This window comes from Chrysemys picta, chromosome 2 (assembly GCF_011386835.1).
Source record: "Chrysemys picta bellii isolate R12L10 chromosome 2, ASM1138683v2, whole genome shotgun sequence".
Classification (NCBI taxonomy): Eukaryota; Metazoa; Chordata; order Testudines; family Emydidae; genus Chrysemys; species Chrysemys picta.
In genome coordinates, this window is record NC_088792.1 from 87,738,740 (window position 1) to 87,757,976 (window position 19,237).

General features: G+C 43.6%; 1 protein-coding gene across 3 annotated transcripts in view; it reads right to left on the bottom strand.

Annotated features, from left to right (window-relative positions):
* Window positions 1-11,405, bottom strand: part of UBP1 (upstream binding protein 1) — a 52,909-nt gene extending 41,504 nt beyond the window's left edge. Inside the window, exon 1 of one of the 3 annotated variants that reach the window (XR_006176854.2) lies at window positions 10,693-11,405. Coding sequence is in view for 2 of the 3 variants with exons in the window: in XM_005302642.5 (XP_005302699.1) it covers window positions 10,693-10,805 (113 nt within the window). In the remaining variant the exon portion in view is untranslated. The remainder of the gene's footprint in view (window positions 1-10,692) is intronic. The other 2 variants (XM_005302642.5, XM_005302644.5) reach the window with 2 other exon arrangements.
* Between the last annotated feature and the right edge of the window lie 7,832 nt (window positions 11,406-19,237).

Consider the following 19,237-nt stretch of genomic DNA (forward strand, 5'->3'; position numbering starts at 1 on the left):
GCTTATAGGTTCACACTCCTAGATGAAAGAACTCCAAGCTCAAATGTCTAAAGCCATTATAGTTGCAGTAAGAAGAGTTTTGTCGCAGCACCTACAATGCAACTTCTCAAGCACCTAAACCAACAGTCCCTTTCCTAGTGAAAGGTGAAGTTACTGCCAAACAGACAGACACAAACAGAAACTATCTACATTATAAATTGGAAGCAGGCTGTAACCAAGTTCCTGGAGGTTCTATTAGAAGTAGAGCATAGACAACGTTCAAAGGGACAAGTGATGAGTGAAACTTCAGCAGATCAAAGAAAGTAAGAAGGATTATTGGAGGAAGTTAGGGTGACAAGCTTCAAAGTTAACATCAGGTAAGAAAGTAGTTCATGGCCTGCTTTACTTTGCTTTACTGTATGTACACTAAATTAGTAAGATGATTTACCTTGCCAGTGTGACAATCACAGACAATTTGGCTAAGAAAATACAAAAGAAACCAACTGAAGGCTCCTGTTCTGCCCATGTTTATGAACAAAGGTTGTTGGCAGTTACTTAAGACACATCTAGGAGGTGAATCTTCCTACTCATCAGGCCACCCTCAATATGGATGCAGCTACCAAGCATGTATTTTCACTTAAGTGTTTAGTAAATTCTGCTGATTCTTGTCTAAAACAGCCAGCTCTAGGTATATAAAGCCTTCCCTAGATAAAGAAAAAGAATAGAAAGTGATGAAAGGAAATACAGTAGAACCTTAGAATTACAAACACCAGAATTACAAACTGACTAGTCAACCACACACCTCATTTGGAACCAGAAGTACATAATCAGGCAGCAGCAGAGACAAAAAAAAGCAAATACAGTACAGTACTGTGTTAAACGTAAACTAAAAAAAATAAGAGGAAAACAGCATTTTTTCTTCTGCATAGTAAAGTTTCAAAGCTGTATTAAATCAATGTTCAGTTGTAAAAAAAAAATAAACAAAAGCCGTAACATTTTGTTCAGAGTTACAAACAACCTTCATATCCAAGATGCTCGTAACGTTGAGGTTCTACTGTAATGGAAAACATTTAACTCAAGATTTCTTTAGACCATTTGTTTAAAAGCTGAAGCCACATGGAGAGACGCCATCTGCCCCACAATCCCCAAGGATATTCCATAAGCCATGCAATCCCTTTGAGAGGAAATGGAAGGCAAAAACAATACCCAAGTAACAGTAACCTCACACTCAGAAATGAAAAAAGTTCAGATAATTTTAGGTTTCAGAGTAGCAGCCGTGTTAGTCTGTATCCGCAAAAAGAACAGGAGTACTTGTGGCACCTTAGAGACTAACAAATTTATTAGAGCATAAGCTTTCGTGGACTACAGCCCACTTCTTCGGATGCATCCAAAGAAGTGGGCTGTAGTCCACGAAAGCTTATGCTCCGAAGAAGTGGGCTGTAGTCCACGAAAGCTTATGCTCTAATAAATTTGTTAGTCTCTAAGGTGCCACAAGTACTCCTGTTCTTTTTGCAGATAATTTTAGAATCTAGAGGTGACATGCAACAAGAATTTTTTAAGTAAGGTAGCAACTTGTGCCATTGTTAAAATATTGCTCACATACATATGACCTACATACAGTAGAAAGCACCTTTCAGGAAAAGAAGTATTATTTCAAATATGTTGAAGGCCAAAAGGGCCCATTTATGATAATCTAGTCTGATCTGCTGCATAACACAACACAAGTCACAGAAATTTACGACATAATTCTTACAACAAACCCATAACTTCTGATTAAGCCACAGCTTCTTTTTTAAAAAGACAGTTTTGTTTTAAAGACTTCAAGTGACGGAGAATCCACCACACTTTCAGTTATTTGTTCCAATAGTTACCATCATTTAAACGTCTTTTTTTCTACCTGCAATACTGAGTAACAATGTACAACTGTTGTTTGAGATATATCAGTTAGCAACTTTTTAAAATTCATTTAATATCTACTACATTGTTTTTTGTGCAGAGGAATTTTCAGAAGCCAGAGAATCTGGCATTTGGTACTGACAATGTCAGAATCCAGGGACCAATGCTTACCAGTGGCAAAGAGCTTCTAAATAATGAAAGGTGAACTGCATAAAAATCAAACAAAAATTTAGTTAAGGCCAGAAAATATAAACTGAATGCCTCCGGCAGCCAGACAGTACATGTGTAGGTTAATAGCTTAGCTTTAACAACAAAACACAGAAGATACTTAGAAGGAAGTTTCTTCTCCCCCAGCCTCTCCAAGGTAAATTAAATTTATTTCCTTGCATAAGCCTTCCATACTCTGCTCAGTGGTGGCATTCAGTATACATCTATGCATAAATTCAGTTTAGCTTTACAAATCACCTTTAAGGCTAACTGCTATTCAAATTTTTCTCCACAATAATTGAGGAAGCAATGCTATTTACCACTCACGATTTTTATGACTGAATATTCCCACAGGTTTTATTTAAAGCAGACTGGAGGTTGGAAACCATGCCCACATTGCAAGAACCCATAACTTCATGGGAGACCAGTAAACCACATGTTGCTTTGCAATTAAATTTAACTTCACACTAAGTTTTATGCTTTTTGCTAACCAGAATACAGTGTATTTCTAGATACAATTTAGAACTTCAGCAGTCAACATGTACTGCTTGAACATGGGTCCCTTCCATCCTGGGTATTTATTATGGATGGCATGATTGATGGAGGACTAGAAGATGTCCACATCTATGACAGTAACTTCCTCTTTGGCTGTTAGGCATCTACCCTGGTACTTTGTGTTGTGCATACTAGCAAGAAAATTAGGTGATAAAATGCTTTCTCAATCTGCTTGCTCACGGACTGCAAAATTTAAATTTGTTGTTGGATATCCTGCAGTGTTGCTTGAAGGTCTTTCCAAACTTCAACAGCATCGGCAATAAAGCAATTTGTCCAAAGTTACAGAAACGGGTTTCAGTATATTTAGCATATCTTCTACATTTCTCTTCAGTCTTATGTTCAGTCTTATGTTGATTACATTTGGCTGCAATAGTTCCATCTATTTTGTCCTGCTTTTCTTCACAAGTTTTCATCTGCATAGGCAAGTTTTTAATAAACAGCTCACAATAGTCAACCTCTGAAATCCATCTTGCGTCATGGGGGAGAATTAGTTTTGATCCTCCTCCTGTGTTCAGTGAAGCTGAAGCAAAGTGACTCGCAGAAGTATTTTACAATTTGAAAAATTTGCTTTATTCCTGGAGTATGCAAGTGTTTGACAAGAAAATGCATCAAATAGGCACTACACACCCATCTATTACAGGTTTCAGGTTCACTTCATTATTCTCTTCTAGATTTCGTATCTTAATTTCAACGTATTTTTATTTATAAATTACAGTAAGTTTAGCATCTAAGTCAAAATTTCAAATTTAATTTTAAACAAGTTTATTTTTTAAAGAAAAATGTTTAATGTAAACAAAAAAATCTGATTTCAATAAAAATATTTTTTTTAACCACTCTGGACTCTTTATACTTTTGGCACAGGTGACCGTCATAATCTCTACTTTTTGCCAAGAAAAAACTCCTCTTACAAGCAACCTTAATTCTGACATCTTCTAACTTTTGAGTGCAAGATTTTACCACCTTAAAAATGTGGAAATTTTTATATACAATATCACTTTTTATTAATGTTCCTAGTCTCCAATGGAGAAAATCAGAATGGCTGAGCTCCAAAGAGCTTGAATATTTGCTTCAAGCAAACAATGCCCAACTTTATGCTTCAGACAATTTTGTCTTCACATCCTTCTCACAGTGACCTCTATCTTCTTCTGTGCCAGCCCTACACCTGGAAATGTCTTCCTTGCCTGGTCCACAAGGTCACCTCCCTTTCTAAACACAAATCCTTTCTGAACTACTTCCTCTGTGAAGAAAACAACTGGCTCCCAAGGCCACAGAGTAATTGGGGAGTCATCATATTTATATAAACAAAAAAAATCATTTTATCAAGAATTTTATAATCAAAAGTGACTCTATAACTGACCACTCTTAATTTTGTTTGTTTTAGATCAAATGACCTTTTTATGTAGTATGCATTGATATCCAGCTTGTGGTCCAGAGGTCACTTGTGGCCTTTGGGGCTCTAAATTGTGATTTCTCAGGGTGAATGTATGTATTAATGAGTATTTGATAAGGTAAAACTTGTGCTCCCACAGCCACACTCTGCAATGTTAAAGTAAGTGCTTGAATCATCCACATAACTACAAGAAAGAGGCAGAAAGCATCACATGCCCAAATCCTCCCAAAGCTTCTTTCCCTGCAGCCCAAGGAACAGCTCTGATGAGAGTTGGGAGCACTCAGAGCAAGCAGCTCCTGGCCCTTCCCTGTTGCAGCTGCTCAGAAAGTCCCCTGCTACATTATAGAAGAGAGGACAGTAACTCTGGCTACTCCACTGCCTTCTTCCCTGACAGGCTGCGGGAGCTTCAGAGACAGCAGGATGGAAACTCAAATGGCTATGAACCTGAGCCAAGGAGAGCACCTAGCAAAGGATGGCTCCCCTTTCTCATACAACCCACAATAATCCAGGAAAAGGAGCAAGGAGAATCGGAGAATCAGCCACCAGTTACATCTCCCTTGTTCTCTGCCCATCTCAGCACAGGTTAGAGAAATCGGTTGGCTGCCCCAACTTGTTCCAGCTGGTTATGGTCATGGGATCAGTGCCATCGGGGATACTGAAAAGCAGTATGACACAGCCACTCTGCTGCTCTGCTCCCCACACACACCTTTCATCACAGGTTGTAAGGAGGGAGGCATAGGAACTAGCCAGGCAAGTTCAACAGAATCGGTCTTGAAGTACTAGGTACACCTCTACCTCGATAGAACGCTGTCCTTGGGAGCCAAAAAATCTTACCGTGTTATATCAAACTTGCTTTGATCCACCAGAATGCGCAGTACCGCCCCCCCGGAGCACTGCTTTAGTGCGTTATATCCGAATTCGTGTTATATCGGGTCATGTTATATCGGGGTAGAGGTGTATGTCTCCTTAACCTTTTAGAAATGTCTTCAGCCATAGGCTGAAAAGGTTGGACACCACTGATCTAGAACATTGGGGTCATTACCATAAATAAAAATTTACAGCAGAACAAAAAAATGTAAACAAATTTACCATTCTATTAAAAAGGTATTTGTAATATGTAATTCATATTGTTTTATGTATGACATTTTTATACTATAAATATTTAGATTGTAAGTGCTTCACGACATGGATTGTGTTTTGCACAGCACCCAGTATAACAAAGCTGCAATCCTAATTGGAGCAGGACTTCTGGGATCTACTACAAATAAAATAAGGTTATATTCATATAAATTCTGCTTTATATTTGTATGTGGAAAAAATAGCCAAACACAAAAAATAATATTTAAAGAAAAGAAGTGCAAAAGTTGTTTGATCTATTGTTTAAAAAAGCAGCTCAGAACTTTTAAAATGGTCGAGGAAAACTCAATGATCACTTAGTGTTTTGCAAACTGGGGGCCCCATTGATCAACTCCACCACCTCTCTCCCTGTGCCTCCTGCACGCCGGGGAACAGCTGTTCAGCGGCGTGCAGGAGGCGCTGGGTGGGAAGGGGAGGAGTGGGGACGGGGTACACTGGGGAAGGGCACAGAAAGAAACAGGGAAGAGGAGGGACAGGGGTGGAATGGGGGTAGGGCCTGGGGCTTAGCGAGGGGCTTGGGGGTCCCTGAAAATTTTTAAATCAAAATGGGGGTGTTTGGGTTGCTAAAGCTTGAGAACCAGTGACTTAGATAACTTGGTGTGTGTAACTATACCAGAAGTCTAGACAGAGATTCAAGTTTGTTTAGAAAGCCATATAATGTTACGGGAGCTATATTAAACAGTAATTTGATCTGTCAAAAGTAACAGTGCCCACAAATACATAAAAGAAGTGCGTACTGAATCACTCGCCTAAATGTTTTACTTTGTTAGTGCAGAGCTTGAAAAGTTTATCAGGCATTTAAAGAGCTGAGACAAACATATGAGCCAGACACCAACATAACCAACAAGGGGAGGGGGGACCCCCAACTGTGAGATCCAAACACACACACATCCCATTAGCGGGGAATTGAACTGGGAGTTCTAGCCAGCTAGTGTCCATGGATCCTGTTCAATTGCAAGGCCTCTGCTTAGCAAGGGAATAGATTATTTTTGAAGTTCCACAAACATCCAACACCCCAGGCTGTAAGGAGCTCCCTCAGATACTGTCAGGGTGAAAGAATGATTGTGTTAATTTCAGCTCCCCAACCTTCATTCTTTGTTTTGGTTCTTACTTCCAAGAGACCCAGTTCCAACCCCAAGGCCACTCCTAACTTTCCCAAGCTGCAGTCAAGCTGAACAGATCCTTTAAGGGCTTGTCTACAATTGGAAAATCTACTGAAATAGCTATACCAGAATAGTTATTTTGGTATAAGCTCTGGTGTTAAGACTCTTGTTCCAGAGTAAGAATACTTTTTCCTGATTTAGCTTAATCCACTTCTAGAATAAAGATCTGCACATGGGGTTTATTCCAAAGTAACTATTTCATAATAGCTGTTTTGGTCAATTTACAAAAGTGGACAAAACCTTAGTTTCTCTACTGCACACACAGTTTTGAATAGTAGCAGTTTAACTAACAAGCATTACACTTCCCACTAGGGTGACCAGACAGCAAGTGTGAAAAATCAGGACAGGGGTGGAGTGTAATAGGTGCCTATGTAAGACAAAGCCCGAAATATCAGGACTATCTCTATAAAAATCGGGACATCTGGTCACCCTACTTCCCACATGAATTTACGTGATTTTTTTCTAGCCCACTGTTAATGGCTATGGTTGGCTCTCAGTTAGAGTTTAAATAAACAAATCCCCAAATGGTAGGCCATATTTGGCAGGTAACTTATGAATACTGAAAACTGCAGTTTTTAAACCGAAATAGCCAGTTTTGGAAAAATTAAGTATAAAACATGAAAAAACTATATTAGTAATCTGATTTAGTTTAAATGAAGGCTCACGGCTCTCATGATATGGAAAGAAAAAAATTCTCATTCCACCACAGAAACAGTGAATAGTTTAAGATGAACATTTTCTTTCTTGACACAGCCTTCACTATTTGATGCCTTATTAAAAAAAACAACACAAAACACACTCATTTGCCCCAAAAGAACCAAGTTTGCTGCATCTGGATTATGTTAACCCTCTTTCAGAGTATTAACCATTTACACAGCTTAAGTAGTTTTCACAGGGCTGCGGAACCATACTGGTTTTGGTCATGAACTTTGACAGGACCTACTTTAAAAGCACTTAATGTCACGTTTCTGTGAGTGTCATAGCTAGTATAGTTACTTGTAACTGCCAAAATTACCATCACTGAAAGAACTTAGCAAAACATTTTTGATTTTTTTCCCCTCCAGTTCAGGGGGCTGTTTTGTTTTCTGTACATTTAACAGCACTAGGTACATATCAACTGTCACTGTTTCATATGTAGAGTTAGTTTCAGTGTAGCATAAAGAACGCTTAAACAGATGATCAGAAAAAGATTTAAATATATTTTTAAATTTCATGATCTACTATTTAAAGAGTATCATTAAAACTGAGTAATTTTAAAAATTACTCAATTCCAGGTTGACAGCATCTCTTTAAAATCTACATTGATTAATAGACATCCACAGGTATTCTATTTGGATAAATGCTGGACTGGCTGACAACTTATACTTCTGGACATAAACTGACCATCAACTTGGGTGAGAATCCCCACATAGAAGAATAGTGTTCAGGTCACTAAATACATTATGAAGACTGGTAGTGGGGCAGGAAGCACATGCTAGTCTTCCTTTAGAGAGACAGAGCATGGACATATGATCTAGAGGTTTATTTCTATATAGCAAGCCTATTTTTCAAAAGATGAATACATTCTTCTGTCACTTCCTTCCAGAGATTACAAATATTGGACTTCTCATACAAAAACAGGCACAACAGAATGAGACTCATGGTCACATTCTTTACATTCCATCACTTGCTTTTATTTTTCCATTTATGTCACCATCATTAACCCAAATCATACCCTACTATGTCCTACTGCAGATACAAGACCTAACGTATCTGTTGTTGGTACCTAAAAACCCAGCCTATTTGGGTAACCGACTCTGAACTTTACCCAAAGAATAATACAATCCCAATTAGATAATTCCTTTGACCACATGCTTACAGATGAAAATTACAAAATAGTGCTAATGTTTTTGCCCATAGGTTATCTAAAAATAACTTAGTTTGTGCTTTATTGTAACCCTAAAAATATGTGCAATATTGACTTTAGATTCTTACATGCAATTTCACAACTTAAAACCTTTTTTTTTTAATTTAAAATTGTTTTAAGTGCTGCTGCTATAGCTACTATTTGAATGATAATTTCTTATGAGATCATGATTTATATAATCTATCAACAGCAAAATCTCAGATTGGGTACCAAACACAAAGCAAGACGTGACTGAGAAAAGAGGAGCATTAGCGTAGTAAGGCATGGATTCACAGGATGCAGCAGTACTCGAGCTAAGAAACAATACCATGCAATAGGAAGAATTAAAATTTATAAGCATGGAAGGAAAGGCATCATAAACAAAGCTCAGATCAGAATTCCTCAGATATATAATACAGAGAACCAGAAGAAACAACACATTTTAACCCTTCCTACTCGAAAGTCTTTTTTTTTTAACCACACCTTTTCTTTCAAATAAAGAAAATGCATCAAAAATGGGCGTATAAAATCAACTGACGTTTGAGAGGAAGCCTGAATCATTTAAAAAAAATAAATAAAAAGTAGAATGAGTTAATGCTAACCAGACTGGTTACAGGGAATAAGAAGTGTTTAAAAACATACCTGAGAGAAGAGTTGTATTAGCAACTAGCTAGAGGAAATAAATGATAATTAAAAAAAAAAAAATCTAAGAAAAATAAAGAGATGGACAATAAGAAAAATTAACCTCACAAAAATAACTGGATTATAAAAACAGCTCAGGCAAGAACTGCAGGCCCTGCACCACCTGGCACACAACTTCATTCCCATTAAATGAAGCATCTCAGATCTTGACTGAGATAAAGAGAATGGGTCAGAAAGATGGGCTACCACAGAGGAGAGCTGAGTGAATAAATACCAACAATCTCAAGTGGGAATGAGCTACCTGTGAAGTTGATAATAAAAGAGTGTATCTAATTTTTCAGATTGGCAGACCTTTAACAAAAATCGCTATTTTAAAAGTGCAGGTAAGTGAATTAAATGAAAATCACCTTAGCAGGTATACACACTAGAATACCTGGACTTTGAAGACCACTCAGAAGCTTCAGCAAATGTTCAGTTTTGCCACCAAACTGATTAAACTAAGCTACCAAGAGTATAGAAACACCTGTGCTTTACATACTGTATTTGATACCAATTATTTTGTGGATTAAATTCAAGGTACTCGTTACTTGACAAAACCTTAAACTGAATAAAATCCAGTTATCTCAGTAGCCAGCTATCACCTATGCACCAGTATGTCATCTGTTTTTATGAAAATGCTTTGTCTGGTCCAAAGATGATGTGCACCTAAACAGCAGGCCCTCGCCTCTGAAATTAGGTCCTATTGGATACATGTCCAAGTCCACTCCTGGTTACCTTTACTGCCCAATATAAGATCTGTCTCTTTGTCTAAGCTTTCCCAACCAGGTGCTGGAACTTCTTGGCACTGAGCCTACGGTTAGGTTTTCTTTGCCCTTTAAGGTTAGCTAGCTTGGTGTCACTAGTAAAGGAAGGAAGGTGGAATATAATCTATTTATTCTAAATAGAAATTTAAATTTGAAGTGCACCCAGATGCCATGGTGATGGGCACCTTAAACACTTCCAGTGGAAAAGAACACCTGGAAACCGATCATGGGAAAATATACCTAATGAGAACAGACTGTACAACTGGGTATGAATTGGAAAAGTGACATAGTAGAAAAAACAAACAATAAAAGCCATCACTATTTTAGTTTGCAGAGAGACTCAAAGTCACCATTATTAAGCAAAAGATGAGCTGCCTAATAAAAGTACAACTAGATATTATGCTTGAAAGAATGCAGACTATTAAAGCTCATGGAAGAGCAATGAAAGTTATTAGATAGTTAATGAAAAACTAAATAAAAACAGCTTAACTAATTAACACCGATTTTGGGAAATATGACAGATAACCACCCTGAAGGATGCAGGAACAAGAAAGGTAGATTTAGGAAAGAACACAGATCTAAAACTAGCAGCGCTTATGTTAAGAATCTCTGCACTTTGGAAAGACTTCCGAATAAGGAATGTACCCAGGTTGCAGAAGTCCCATCCCCGGAGACGTTTAAAGCTAAGCTGCACAAGAGGCTCACAGCAACCCTGTACTAGTCTCTGCAAACATGGGCTACTGTAGACGGTGCCATCTGCCCGTCCACGTCCCCACCCCAGTACGCGTGATTGGGGTATGGCGGTATCGTCGCTGTACGAAGACGTAACGCCCAAGGCGGGCTCTGGGCACATGCTGGAGGAGAAAGGGTCTGGCTGCTCCCCCCGCCCACGCAGCGGGGCAGAGGGTACACGCTGCGCTGGTACCTAACATGTGGCCAGGCACCGGGAGCGCCGCAGCGGCTACGGGGGCAACACTGACGGCGTAGCGGGGCCTGCTGGCCGTGGCGGTCCGGGGAGCGCAGCGGGGCGGGTACCTCATGCTGTAGGCGCTGGCTCCCAGCTCCTGCCCGATGCCGGAGAGGCTGGCATCGAAATCGTGCGCCAGCCCGGACTCGATCACTTCATCCATCTTCAGCACCCACGCCATCTTCCGCCGCTCGGCGCGGCCGGAGGGGAGGAGCAGCTCAGCCCCGCCGCCGCCGCTACTCCTGTGGGAGGCGGTGACTCGGCGGGGGCGGGTAGGGCCCGGGGGAGGCGCCGAGAGCCCGGGAGAGGAAGGGGAGAGTCCGCGTTCAGCCCCGGGGGGGCCCTTTCCCCGCGGCAGCAGCACCAGGGCGCGGGGCCGCTCTCAGCATCCTGCGCTCGCCCAGCCGCCGCGTGGGGCCCGGGACCCGGCGGCCTCGGCCCGGACACAGCAAGGGGCCGCCGCCGGCCGAGCTCCGACCCAGCCCAGCGGCGGGTGCCGCATCGTTCACGGGAGAAGCGGCAGCAGCACCACCCCCTGCCCGGGGAACCGCCGCCGGCTACAGCTCGGGCGGGGACCTGCCGCCGGCGACAACAGCCCGGGCCGCCAGCGCCGCTTCCTTCCCGGTACCGCTACGGCTGTCCCCGTCTCCCCGGCCAGGCTCTGAGCACCCCGCTGAGAGACGCGGCGCCGCTCCTTGTCAGGCGTTCCGGGGACTGGGCTCTGCTGGGGTCTCCGCTCCAGCGCGGCTACAGAACCTGTACTAACATGGCGGTCGGCTATTTCCCCTTCCCCGTTCAGGTCCCCTACCGGGGCGGGACTTAGCCATAGCGAGAGGGAAGGTTGGCTGGAGCTTGTTGGCGGGCAGCAGGACTGTCCAATCAGAACCTCGAAGGGAGGCAAAGTAGATGGTAGCCAATCAAAAGGCAGTGCCCCAGGCCCCGCGACGTCAATTGCGAGCGACTCAGGGAGAAGTGACTATAAAGCCCAGCATGCATTGCGGGGCCTGCTTGCAATAAGCCTATGGTGCATGCTGGGAACTGTTGTCGCCCTGGTAGCCAGTATTACAGGCCGCCCTCATTGGCGGCGCTGATTTAGGACGTATCTGCACGGACAGCGCTTTCGTTAACCCTGCCCTTGCTACTGGTTGGAGCCTAAGACTGACAGCTGTAGCAACCAATCCATGCTGGAAAGGGAGGCGGGGCTATTTCTCTCTCCGGGAAAAGGAAATGGGCGGCAGTAGAGTAACAGGCAAAGCAATGAGCAGGGCAGCCTGGGCACGTCACTGCCTGGGGCGGGGCCTGGCTCCAAGAGCGCCTGTGGGCTGCAGGAGGGGGGGAGAGCATGTAGTGCAGTGCACCGGCGAGGCAGCGTGCTGGGTCCCCGCCCAGCAGGGAAGCGCTGTGCCTCGGGGAGGGACGTGCTGCCCCCTTAGCTTCCCGAGGATGACCCCATAGCAAGTGGGGGAAATCGGGATGATGTAACAGGCAGCGATGTAAGACAAAACCCCAGAACGGTCTCTGTAAAACATCCGAAGAAGTGGGCTATAGTCCACGAAAGCTTGTGCTCTAATAAATTTCAGAGTAGCAGCCGTTAGTCTGTATCCGCAAAAAGAACAGGCGTACTTGTGGCACCTTAGAGACTAACAAATTTGTTAGTCTCTAAGGTGCCACAAGTACTCCTGTTCTTCTTTCTAATAAATTTGTTAGTCTCTAAGGAGCCACAAGTACTCCTGTTCTTTTTTCTGTAAAACCAAGACATCTAGGCCCCTCCCTCCGTAAACTAGTTACCTATTCTTGAATTAAAAGTGTAACCAGTCATTTTTAAAAAAGGAAGAAAATTAACAAACACTAGGAAACAAATGCGTACTTAGAGCTAGATCACCCCCCTGACAGACTACAGCTGAGGTCTTACTATTTAAAAAAATAGTGTATCTAGACTAGTTTAGTAAGAAACTGTAGTTCTAAAGCCAATAAATATATAAGCTGTAAAAAGAAGCTGAACTGAGAGCAGGACTTTGGAGAGCTTTGGAATATTGGGCTGGGTTTAAGGAATGACTTCTGAAAATGGTAAGGATAGAGAAATGTGGCAAAAGAGGTAGGAATGATATTAAAGTAACACAGTATGCTAAAGGCATGGCGCCTTACACAGATACCAGATTCGGAATCCTTGAAGAGAATAGAAATAAGAAAGTAAAAGTAAATTTTTAATCAAGGGACGGAGGTTGTGATATTAACCTTCCAGCTATCTCTGTAAATGTATGTGTTCTTAGTCTAGAAAGAAAAAAAATATAATGGAACTTGCACACATTACTCCAAAACACAAGCCACTGCTGCTAATTCAGTATATTGGGCCTAATGTGGGGTGCATGTATATGCCTTCTCCTAAGGCTCTCCTTTTCTCTCAGGTGGAACTGCATAGATTCCAAACCCCATATAAGGTTTCCCTTGATTGTAATAACTAGAGCAGTCTACAAAGAAAGGGTAGCTTTTGAAGAAATCTTTCTACTGAACCAATGGTAGAAAAAGCTTCCTTTTCACCTTCCCCCTTAAACTCAATTGGTCAGTATCTGGACACACGTGGCTCCCCTTGGAGCCACACAGATATGTTGTTCTAACAGGTTTCACTGCAATATGCTTTCCTTGCAGCAGGAAGGCCCAGTGGGCTAGGTCGGCATTTGGGACTTAGTATCCAATCAGGTAAAGGATGGGCAAGAACTGAAGGGGAGTATGCCATGACTGTTATATCATTGGGCTGAGGCCAATCAGGAAAGAAAAATGTTGGATGACCCAATTAGTGACCAGTGAGTAACTTTTCACAATTGTCATATTGAGCTCTACTGATGACATTAAATGTGATGCTGGGGCCAGGTTGCTGCACTTCCCACCACCAGTGAGTGCAGGCCCGGCCCTGCTACAGTCATCGGGGGGGGGGGGGGGGAGAGGAGCGGAGCCTTTGGGGAAGAGGTGGAGGGGGGGCGGAACAGGGGTGGAAAAAGGCAGGGCTGGGGCAGAGGCTGGAGCAGCACGCAGGGCACCAGGAAATTTGGTGCCCCAAATTTCCTGGTGCCCTACGCAGCTGCCTACTTTGCGTATGGGTAAGGACGGCCCTGATGTGAGGCATAGGCCAGGGGTCTAATTTTCCCATACACTCTTGTGAAGCCGTAAGTGCCAACCCATTAACACTCACTGCCACCTCCAGATGATAAGGTATCAGGAGTTGGAGTGATCAACACTGTAGCTGTGACAATGGCCTGTTTCAACTGGAACATTGCTTGTACGTGTTGCTCACTCCATTCCCATGAACACACTTGTGTAGCAGTTGGTACAAGGTATCTAAGTGGAAGCAAAATTGGGAATGAAATCTCTGTGGTACCCAGTCAAACACAGAAAGGATCTTAAAGCCGCTGGATCCTTGGGTAGAGGCAATTTTTGGATTGTGTCCACTTTCTATTGCACTGGGGTTCTACCCCATTTTGTCAGGGCGAGACCTAACCAAGAGACATAAGTGGCCGTTAACTGTGCCTTAGCAGGATTGCACTTCAAGCCTACTTTCTTTATTATCTGCAGGAGCTCCTCAAGCCTTTCCAGATGTTCCTTCGTGGTATGGGTCACTAGACAAAGGTAATCTACATACTGGAACAGAGCCATTATTGGTTTAGAAAATTGTGACAGTACCTGCCTAATCTAAGCAGGAAATAACGCAGGGGAACTTTTGTACCTCTGGGATAAATGGTTCCAGGAATATTGGATCCCCTGAAAACTAAACACAAAATCAATACTGGAAAATGTGGGCCAGTATAACGTCCAAAACCTATTGCTGATGTTGAGGACAGTAAATCATGTGGCCTCTGGATCAAAGGACTTAATGAGATATGGCAGCTTGGCCACCATACGGGCACAAGTAGGTGTGACCTGATTTAGGCATCTCTAATCAATGGTTAGACGCCAGGAACCATCTGGTTTCTTAACAGGCCAAATAGGGGAATTGGCCGTGGAAGTACATCGATGTAGAACTCCTTAGGTCAGTAAGGACTTAATAGTCTTGTCTATGTATTGTTTGGCTTGATCTGGGTAAGGATATTGTTTTGGGGCTGGTACATCTCCTCCTTCAGGTTAGCTTTGCATTCTGAAAGATTTGTCAATTCCTATAGACTTGTATTGGAGAAGGCAAGGAGGAACGGAGGGCAAGATATTGCCCACAAGTTTTTATTTCCTCGTGGTTTATTTCTGGGTTTGGCCAGGGGGCGGCAGGCAAGGTAGGATTCAAAGAGTCACAAGGTGAAATAGGCAGTCCCTGGCATGCAGCAGCGGGCCAAGTGCAACTGCAACAGGGCAATGGGAGCATGTCACCTGCTTTGCCCTCACAAGTCCGTCCTGCGCCCCGGCTGGGGAGTTGAATGCTGGGCTCTCGCTCCAGCAGGGGGGCATGGGGCGCAGGGAGGTGGGTTAAAGCAGCTTAGCTGCCCCTCCACGTGAGAGCCCGCAGAGCTGCCAGCTGCGGCGTCCCTCCCTTCTCTCCCCAGGGAGCAGCAGAGCCTCCTCTGCCTGCAAATCCTGCAGCCCGCCCGCTCTCCGAGCATGCCATGCAAGCCGGTCCTGGCTGCACCGCACTGACAGCACAGCTCAGCCCCAGCAGGGGTCTTGCGCTTCCCGCCGCAAGCTGCTCCACACTCCTGGCTGCTGTGCAATCTACAAGACAAAGGAGCTATTACTGTGTAAATGTACCTATCTGTATCCATTCACAATCTAAGGATTTCACTGGCTTTCTAAATGGCCGGAGAGCAATTCATTGGGAGTGTGGTTCTTATCATATACGTCCTACCTCCCTACAGTCTGTGATCTGCAGCTAGCGTCTTGATTGGCGGCGGTGCCCCCAAATCTTGGCGCCCTAGGCTGCTGCCTAGTTTGCCTAGTGGTTGCACTGGCCCTGGCTGTCACCCTTCCCCTGACTATATATGAAGTAGCACCATCCCGACCCCCCTCAGTTCCTTTGCAACAAAAGCCCCTGAGAGGAGACTCCAATGCAGAGAGAACAGAGGGTGTGTCGTGGAATACACATTTGCATTACATCTCAAAGAGCCACAGTTACAGTAAGTAATGGTTTCTTCTTCGAGTAGATGCAGACATGTAGTCCACTTAAGTGACTCGCGAGCATACCCCAGTCTGGAAGCAGGGCTTGGAGTCTACTGCAATAGGGATCACAGGACCACCCTTCCGAGGTCTTGTCTGCTCTGGAAGATGCGGTAATAGCATAATGATCCGTAAATGTACGGATGGATGGATGACCACATGGCCGCCCTGCATATGTCCAATATGGAAATATCACTGAGGAACGCTGTTGATGTTGCTTGTGCCCTTGTGGAGAGAGCCGGTATCTACCAAGGAGGTGTAGCCAAAGCTGTCTCATACCCAGCCTTGATACAGGATGTTATCCATCTAGAGATGGTCTGGGCAGAGCCCACTTAGCCCCTTCATGCGGTCTGCATAAGACACGAACATGAACTGTGGGTGTGATCACAGCATTGCCTTATCCTTGGAGAACTGAGGGTAAGGCAGCTCAGCCATTAGGGTCTGCAACTCTCATACCCTTCTTGCTGATGTGATGGCTATCAAGAACATAGTTTTCTGAGACAGGAGTGGCAGTGGGTAGGATGCAAAGGGCTCTAATGGAGGGCCCATCAGAGCTGCAAGAACTGCATGTAGATCCCATAAGGGAACCAGTTTTTTCGACCAGAGGATGTAAGCGGAGAAGCCCTTTCAGAAATCTCATCACCATGGCATTGGAAAAAACTGACTTCCCTTGTATCAGGGGATGGTATACGGATATTGCTGCCAAATGCACCCTCAATGAACACAAGGCCTGATTTCTGAAGATGTGACAAGATGTCCTGGATGGAAGCTTCTGTCGGTTGGGTCCCGTGGGCCAAAAACTTCTTCCATTTTGCTAACTAGGCCATGCTAGGGGAGGACTTCCTACTGTTGAGTAGGACTTTTAGGACAGCCTCTGAGCACTGCTCTGCCTCTTCATTTATCCATGCAGCAGCCATGCTGTGAGATGCAGAGAGCTGATCGCAGGATGGAGGGTGCAGCTGTGGTTCTGAGTGAGCAGATCAGGATGGAGAGGAAGCGATATGGGAGGCTAAATTGACAGAGGAAGGAGATCTGAGAACCAGCACTGTCTTGGCCATATTGGAGCAATGAAGATGAGCTTGACCCAATCTGCTTTGAGCTTGAGGACGACCTCAGGAATGACTGGAATAAGTGGAAAGGCATACAAAAGATTCAACCAACCAGCCAGCTGCAATGAAAGGCATCAGAGAGGGAACCGCAGCTGAGGCCCTCTTGAGAGCAGAATAGTCGACGCTTCCTGTTTTCCCTCGTCACAAACAGATTGATTGTGGGGCTGCCCCACGTTGCAAAGATGACCTGGAGAACACTCTCCTTCACTCGTGGCACAGGGAGAAAACCCTACTGAGATGGTCCATGAGACGATTTTGCACCCCTGGCAAATGGATTGCTATTGGGATGATGTCTTTGATGCAAAATTTCAACAGGTTGATCGCTTCCAGGCAAAGTAACCTGGAATGCACCCCCTCTTGCTTATTCACATAGTACATCACAGTGGTATTGTCAGTGAGTATGTGAACCACTGAGTGTCTGATGCGGTCCTGGAAGGCACGATATGCATTGTGGATGGTCCGAAGTTCCAGCATGTTGATATGGAGTGAGGCTTCCTGTTCCAACCACAGGCCCTGCACCCTCCATCAATCCAGATGTGCCTGCTAACCCAGAAGGGAAGCATCAGTAACCACTGACTTAGTCAGAGAGGGCAGAGCGAAGGGGACTCCTTGGCACACATTCCATGGGGACTCCCACCAGCACAAGGAATTTAGGACTGGTTGAGGAAGGTGAATCAATCTGTCCAGGTAATGCAGGGCAGGGCAGTAAACCATCCTGAGCCACATCTCAAGAAGGCGCAGGCGCAACCTAGTGAACTTGACCACTTGTTTACAAGTGGACATGTGGCTCCACAGACTCAAACAAACACTGACTCAGAGGGGGACCGTGTGCAAGTGCACTGAGTGCACATTGGTTAACCGGGGACTGGCTCTGCAGCTACAATGGGGGGATGGAGTAGAGAGTTTAAGCTCAGTATGTAAATAGCCATAATTTAGAAGTGACTAAGTGTTTCAATGAAAACTGGATTTGATTTAACCAAATTACAAAACTTAGGAAATCATATACCGTGCACATGTAGCACACTTTGTGTGCATTTTCCTAGTAAGATTTCAATCCTACTATCTAACTCTTATACTGAGACAGAGTCCCACTAAATTAGTGACACAGGAGGGGTCTGAATTAAATCATATTGCAGGATTGGGTTCTAAACTCAAAGTATTCAGTGAGGCTAAGAACAAGAACAAAGGTGCTGAAGGAGGGTTCTATGTACTTTATAAGGTGCACAGGAGGGAACGCCACTCTCTGATACATCTTTAGAACTCTGCAGCACCTACAATTCACAGGAGAGGAGCTCAGTCTTCCAAACCTCCTATGGCCCAGGAGTCAGGGTGTTCTGGTGATGACAGCAGCAGTTCCAGACTGGAATTTATTCACATTTTTAAAAAAAATATTGTGTAAGAAAGCAATTCCTTTTTATGTTTACATTTCCCCCGTCTCATTTCTTAAAAAAATAAAAATAAATTTCACATAGAAAAACACAGGGATCAGTCTTGGGCCCGGTTCTGTTCAATATCTTCATAAATGATTTAGATAATAGCATAGAGAGTACACTCATAAAGTTTGCAGATGATACCAAGCTGGGAGGGGTTGCAGGTACTTTGGAGGATAGGAATAAAATTCAAAATAATCTGGACAAACTGGAGAAATTATGTGAAGTAAATAGAATGAAATTCAATAACGACAAATGCAAAGTACTCCACTTAGGAAGGAACAATCAGTTGCACGTATACAAAATGGGAAATGACTGCCTAGGAAGAAGTACTGCAGAAAGGGATCTGGGGATTATATAGTGGACCACAAGCTAAATATGAGTCAACAGTGTAAGACTGTTGCAAAAAAGCGAACATCATTCTGGGATGTATTAGCAGGAGTGTTGTAAGCAAGACATGAGAAGTAATTCTTCCGCTCTACTCTGCTTTGATTAGGCATCAATTGGAGTATTGTGTCCAGTTCTGGGTGCCACATTTCAGGAAAGATGTGGAGAAATTGGAGAAAGTCCACAGAACAACAACAAAAATGATTAAAGGTCTAGAAGACGTGACCTATGAGGAAAGACTGAAAAAAAACTGGGTTTGTTTAGTCTGGAGAAGAGAAGATTGAGGGGGAGACATGATAACAGTTTTCAAGTAAATAAAAGATTGTTACAAGGAGGAGGGTGAAGAATTTCTCTCATTAATCTCTGAGGATAGGACAAGAAGCAATGAGCTTAAATTACAGCAACGGAAGTTTAGGTTGGACATTAGGAAAAACTTCCTGTCAGCATGGTTAAGCCCTGGAATAAATTGGAGGTTGTGGACTCTCTGTCACTGGAGGTTTTTAAGAACAGGTTAGACAAACAGGAATGGTTTAGTTATTACTTAGACCTGCCTTAAG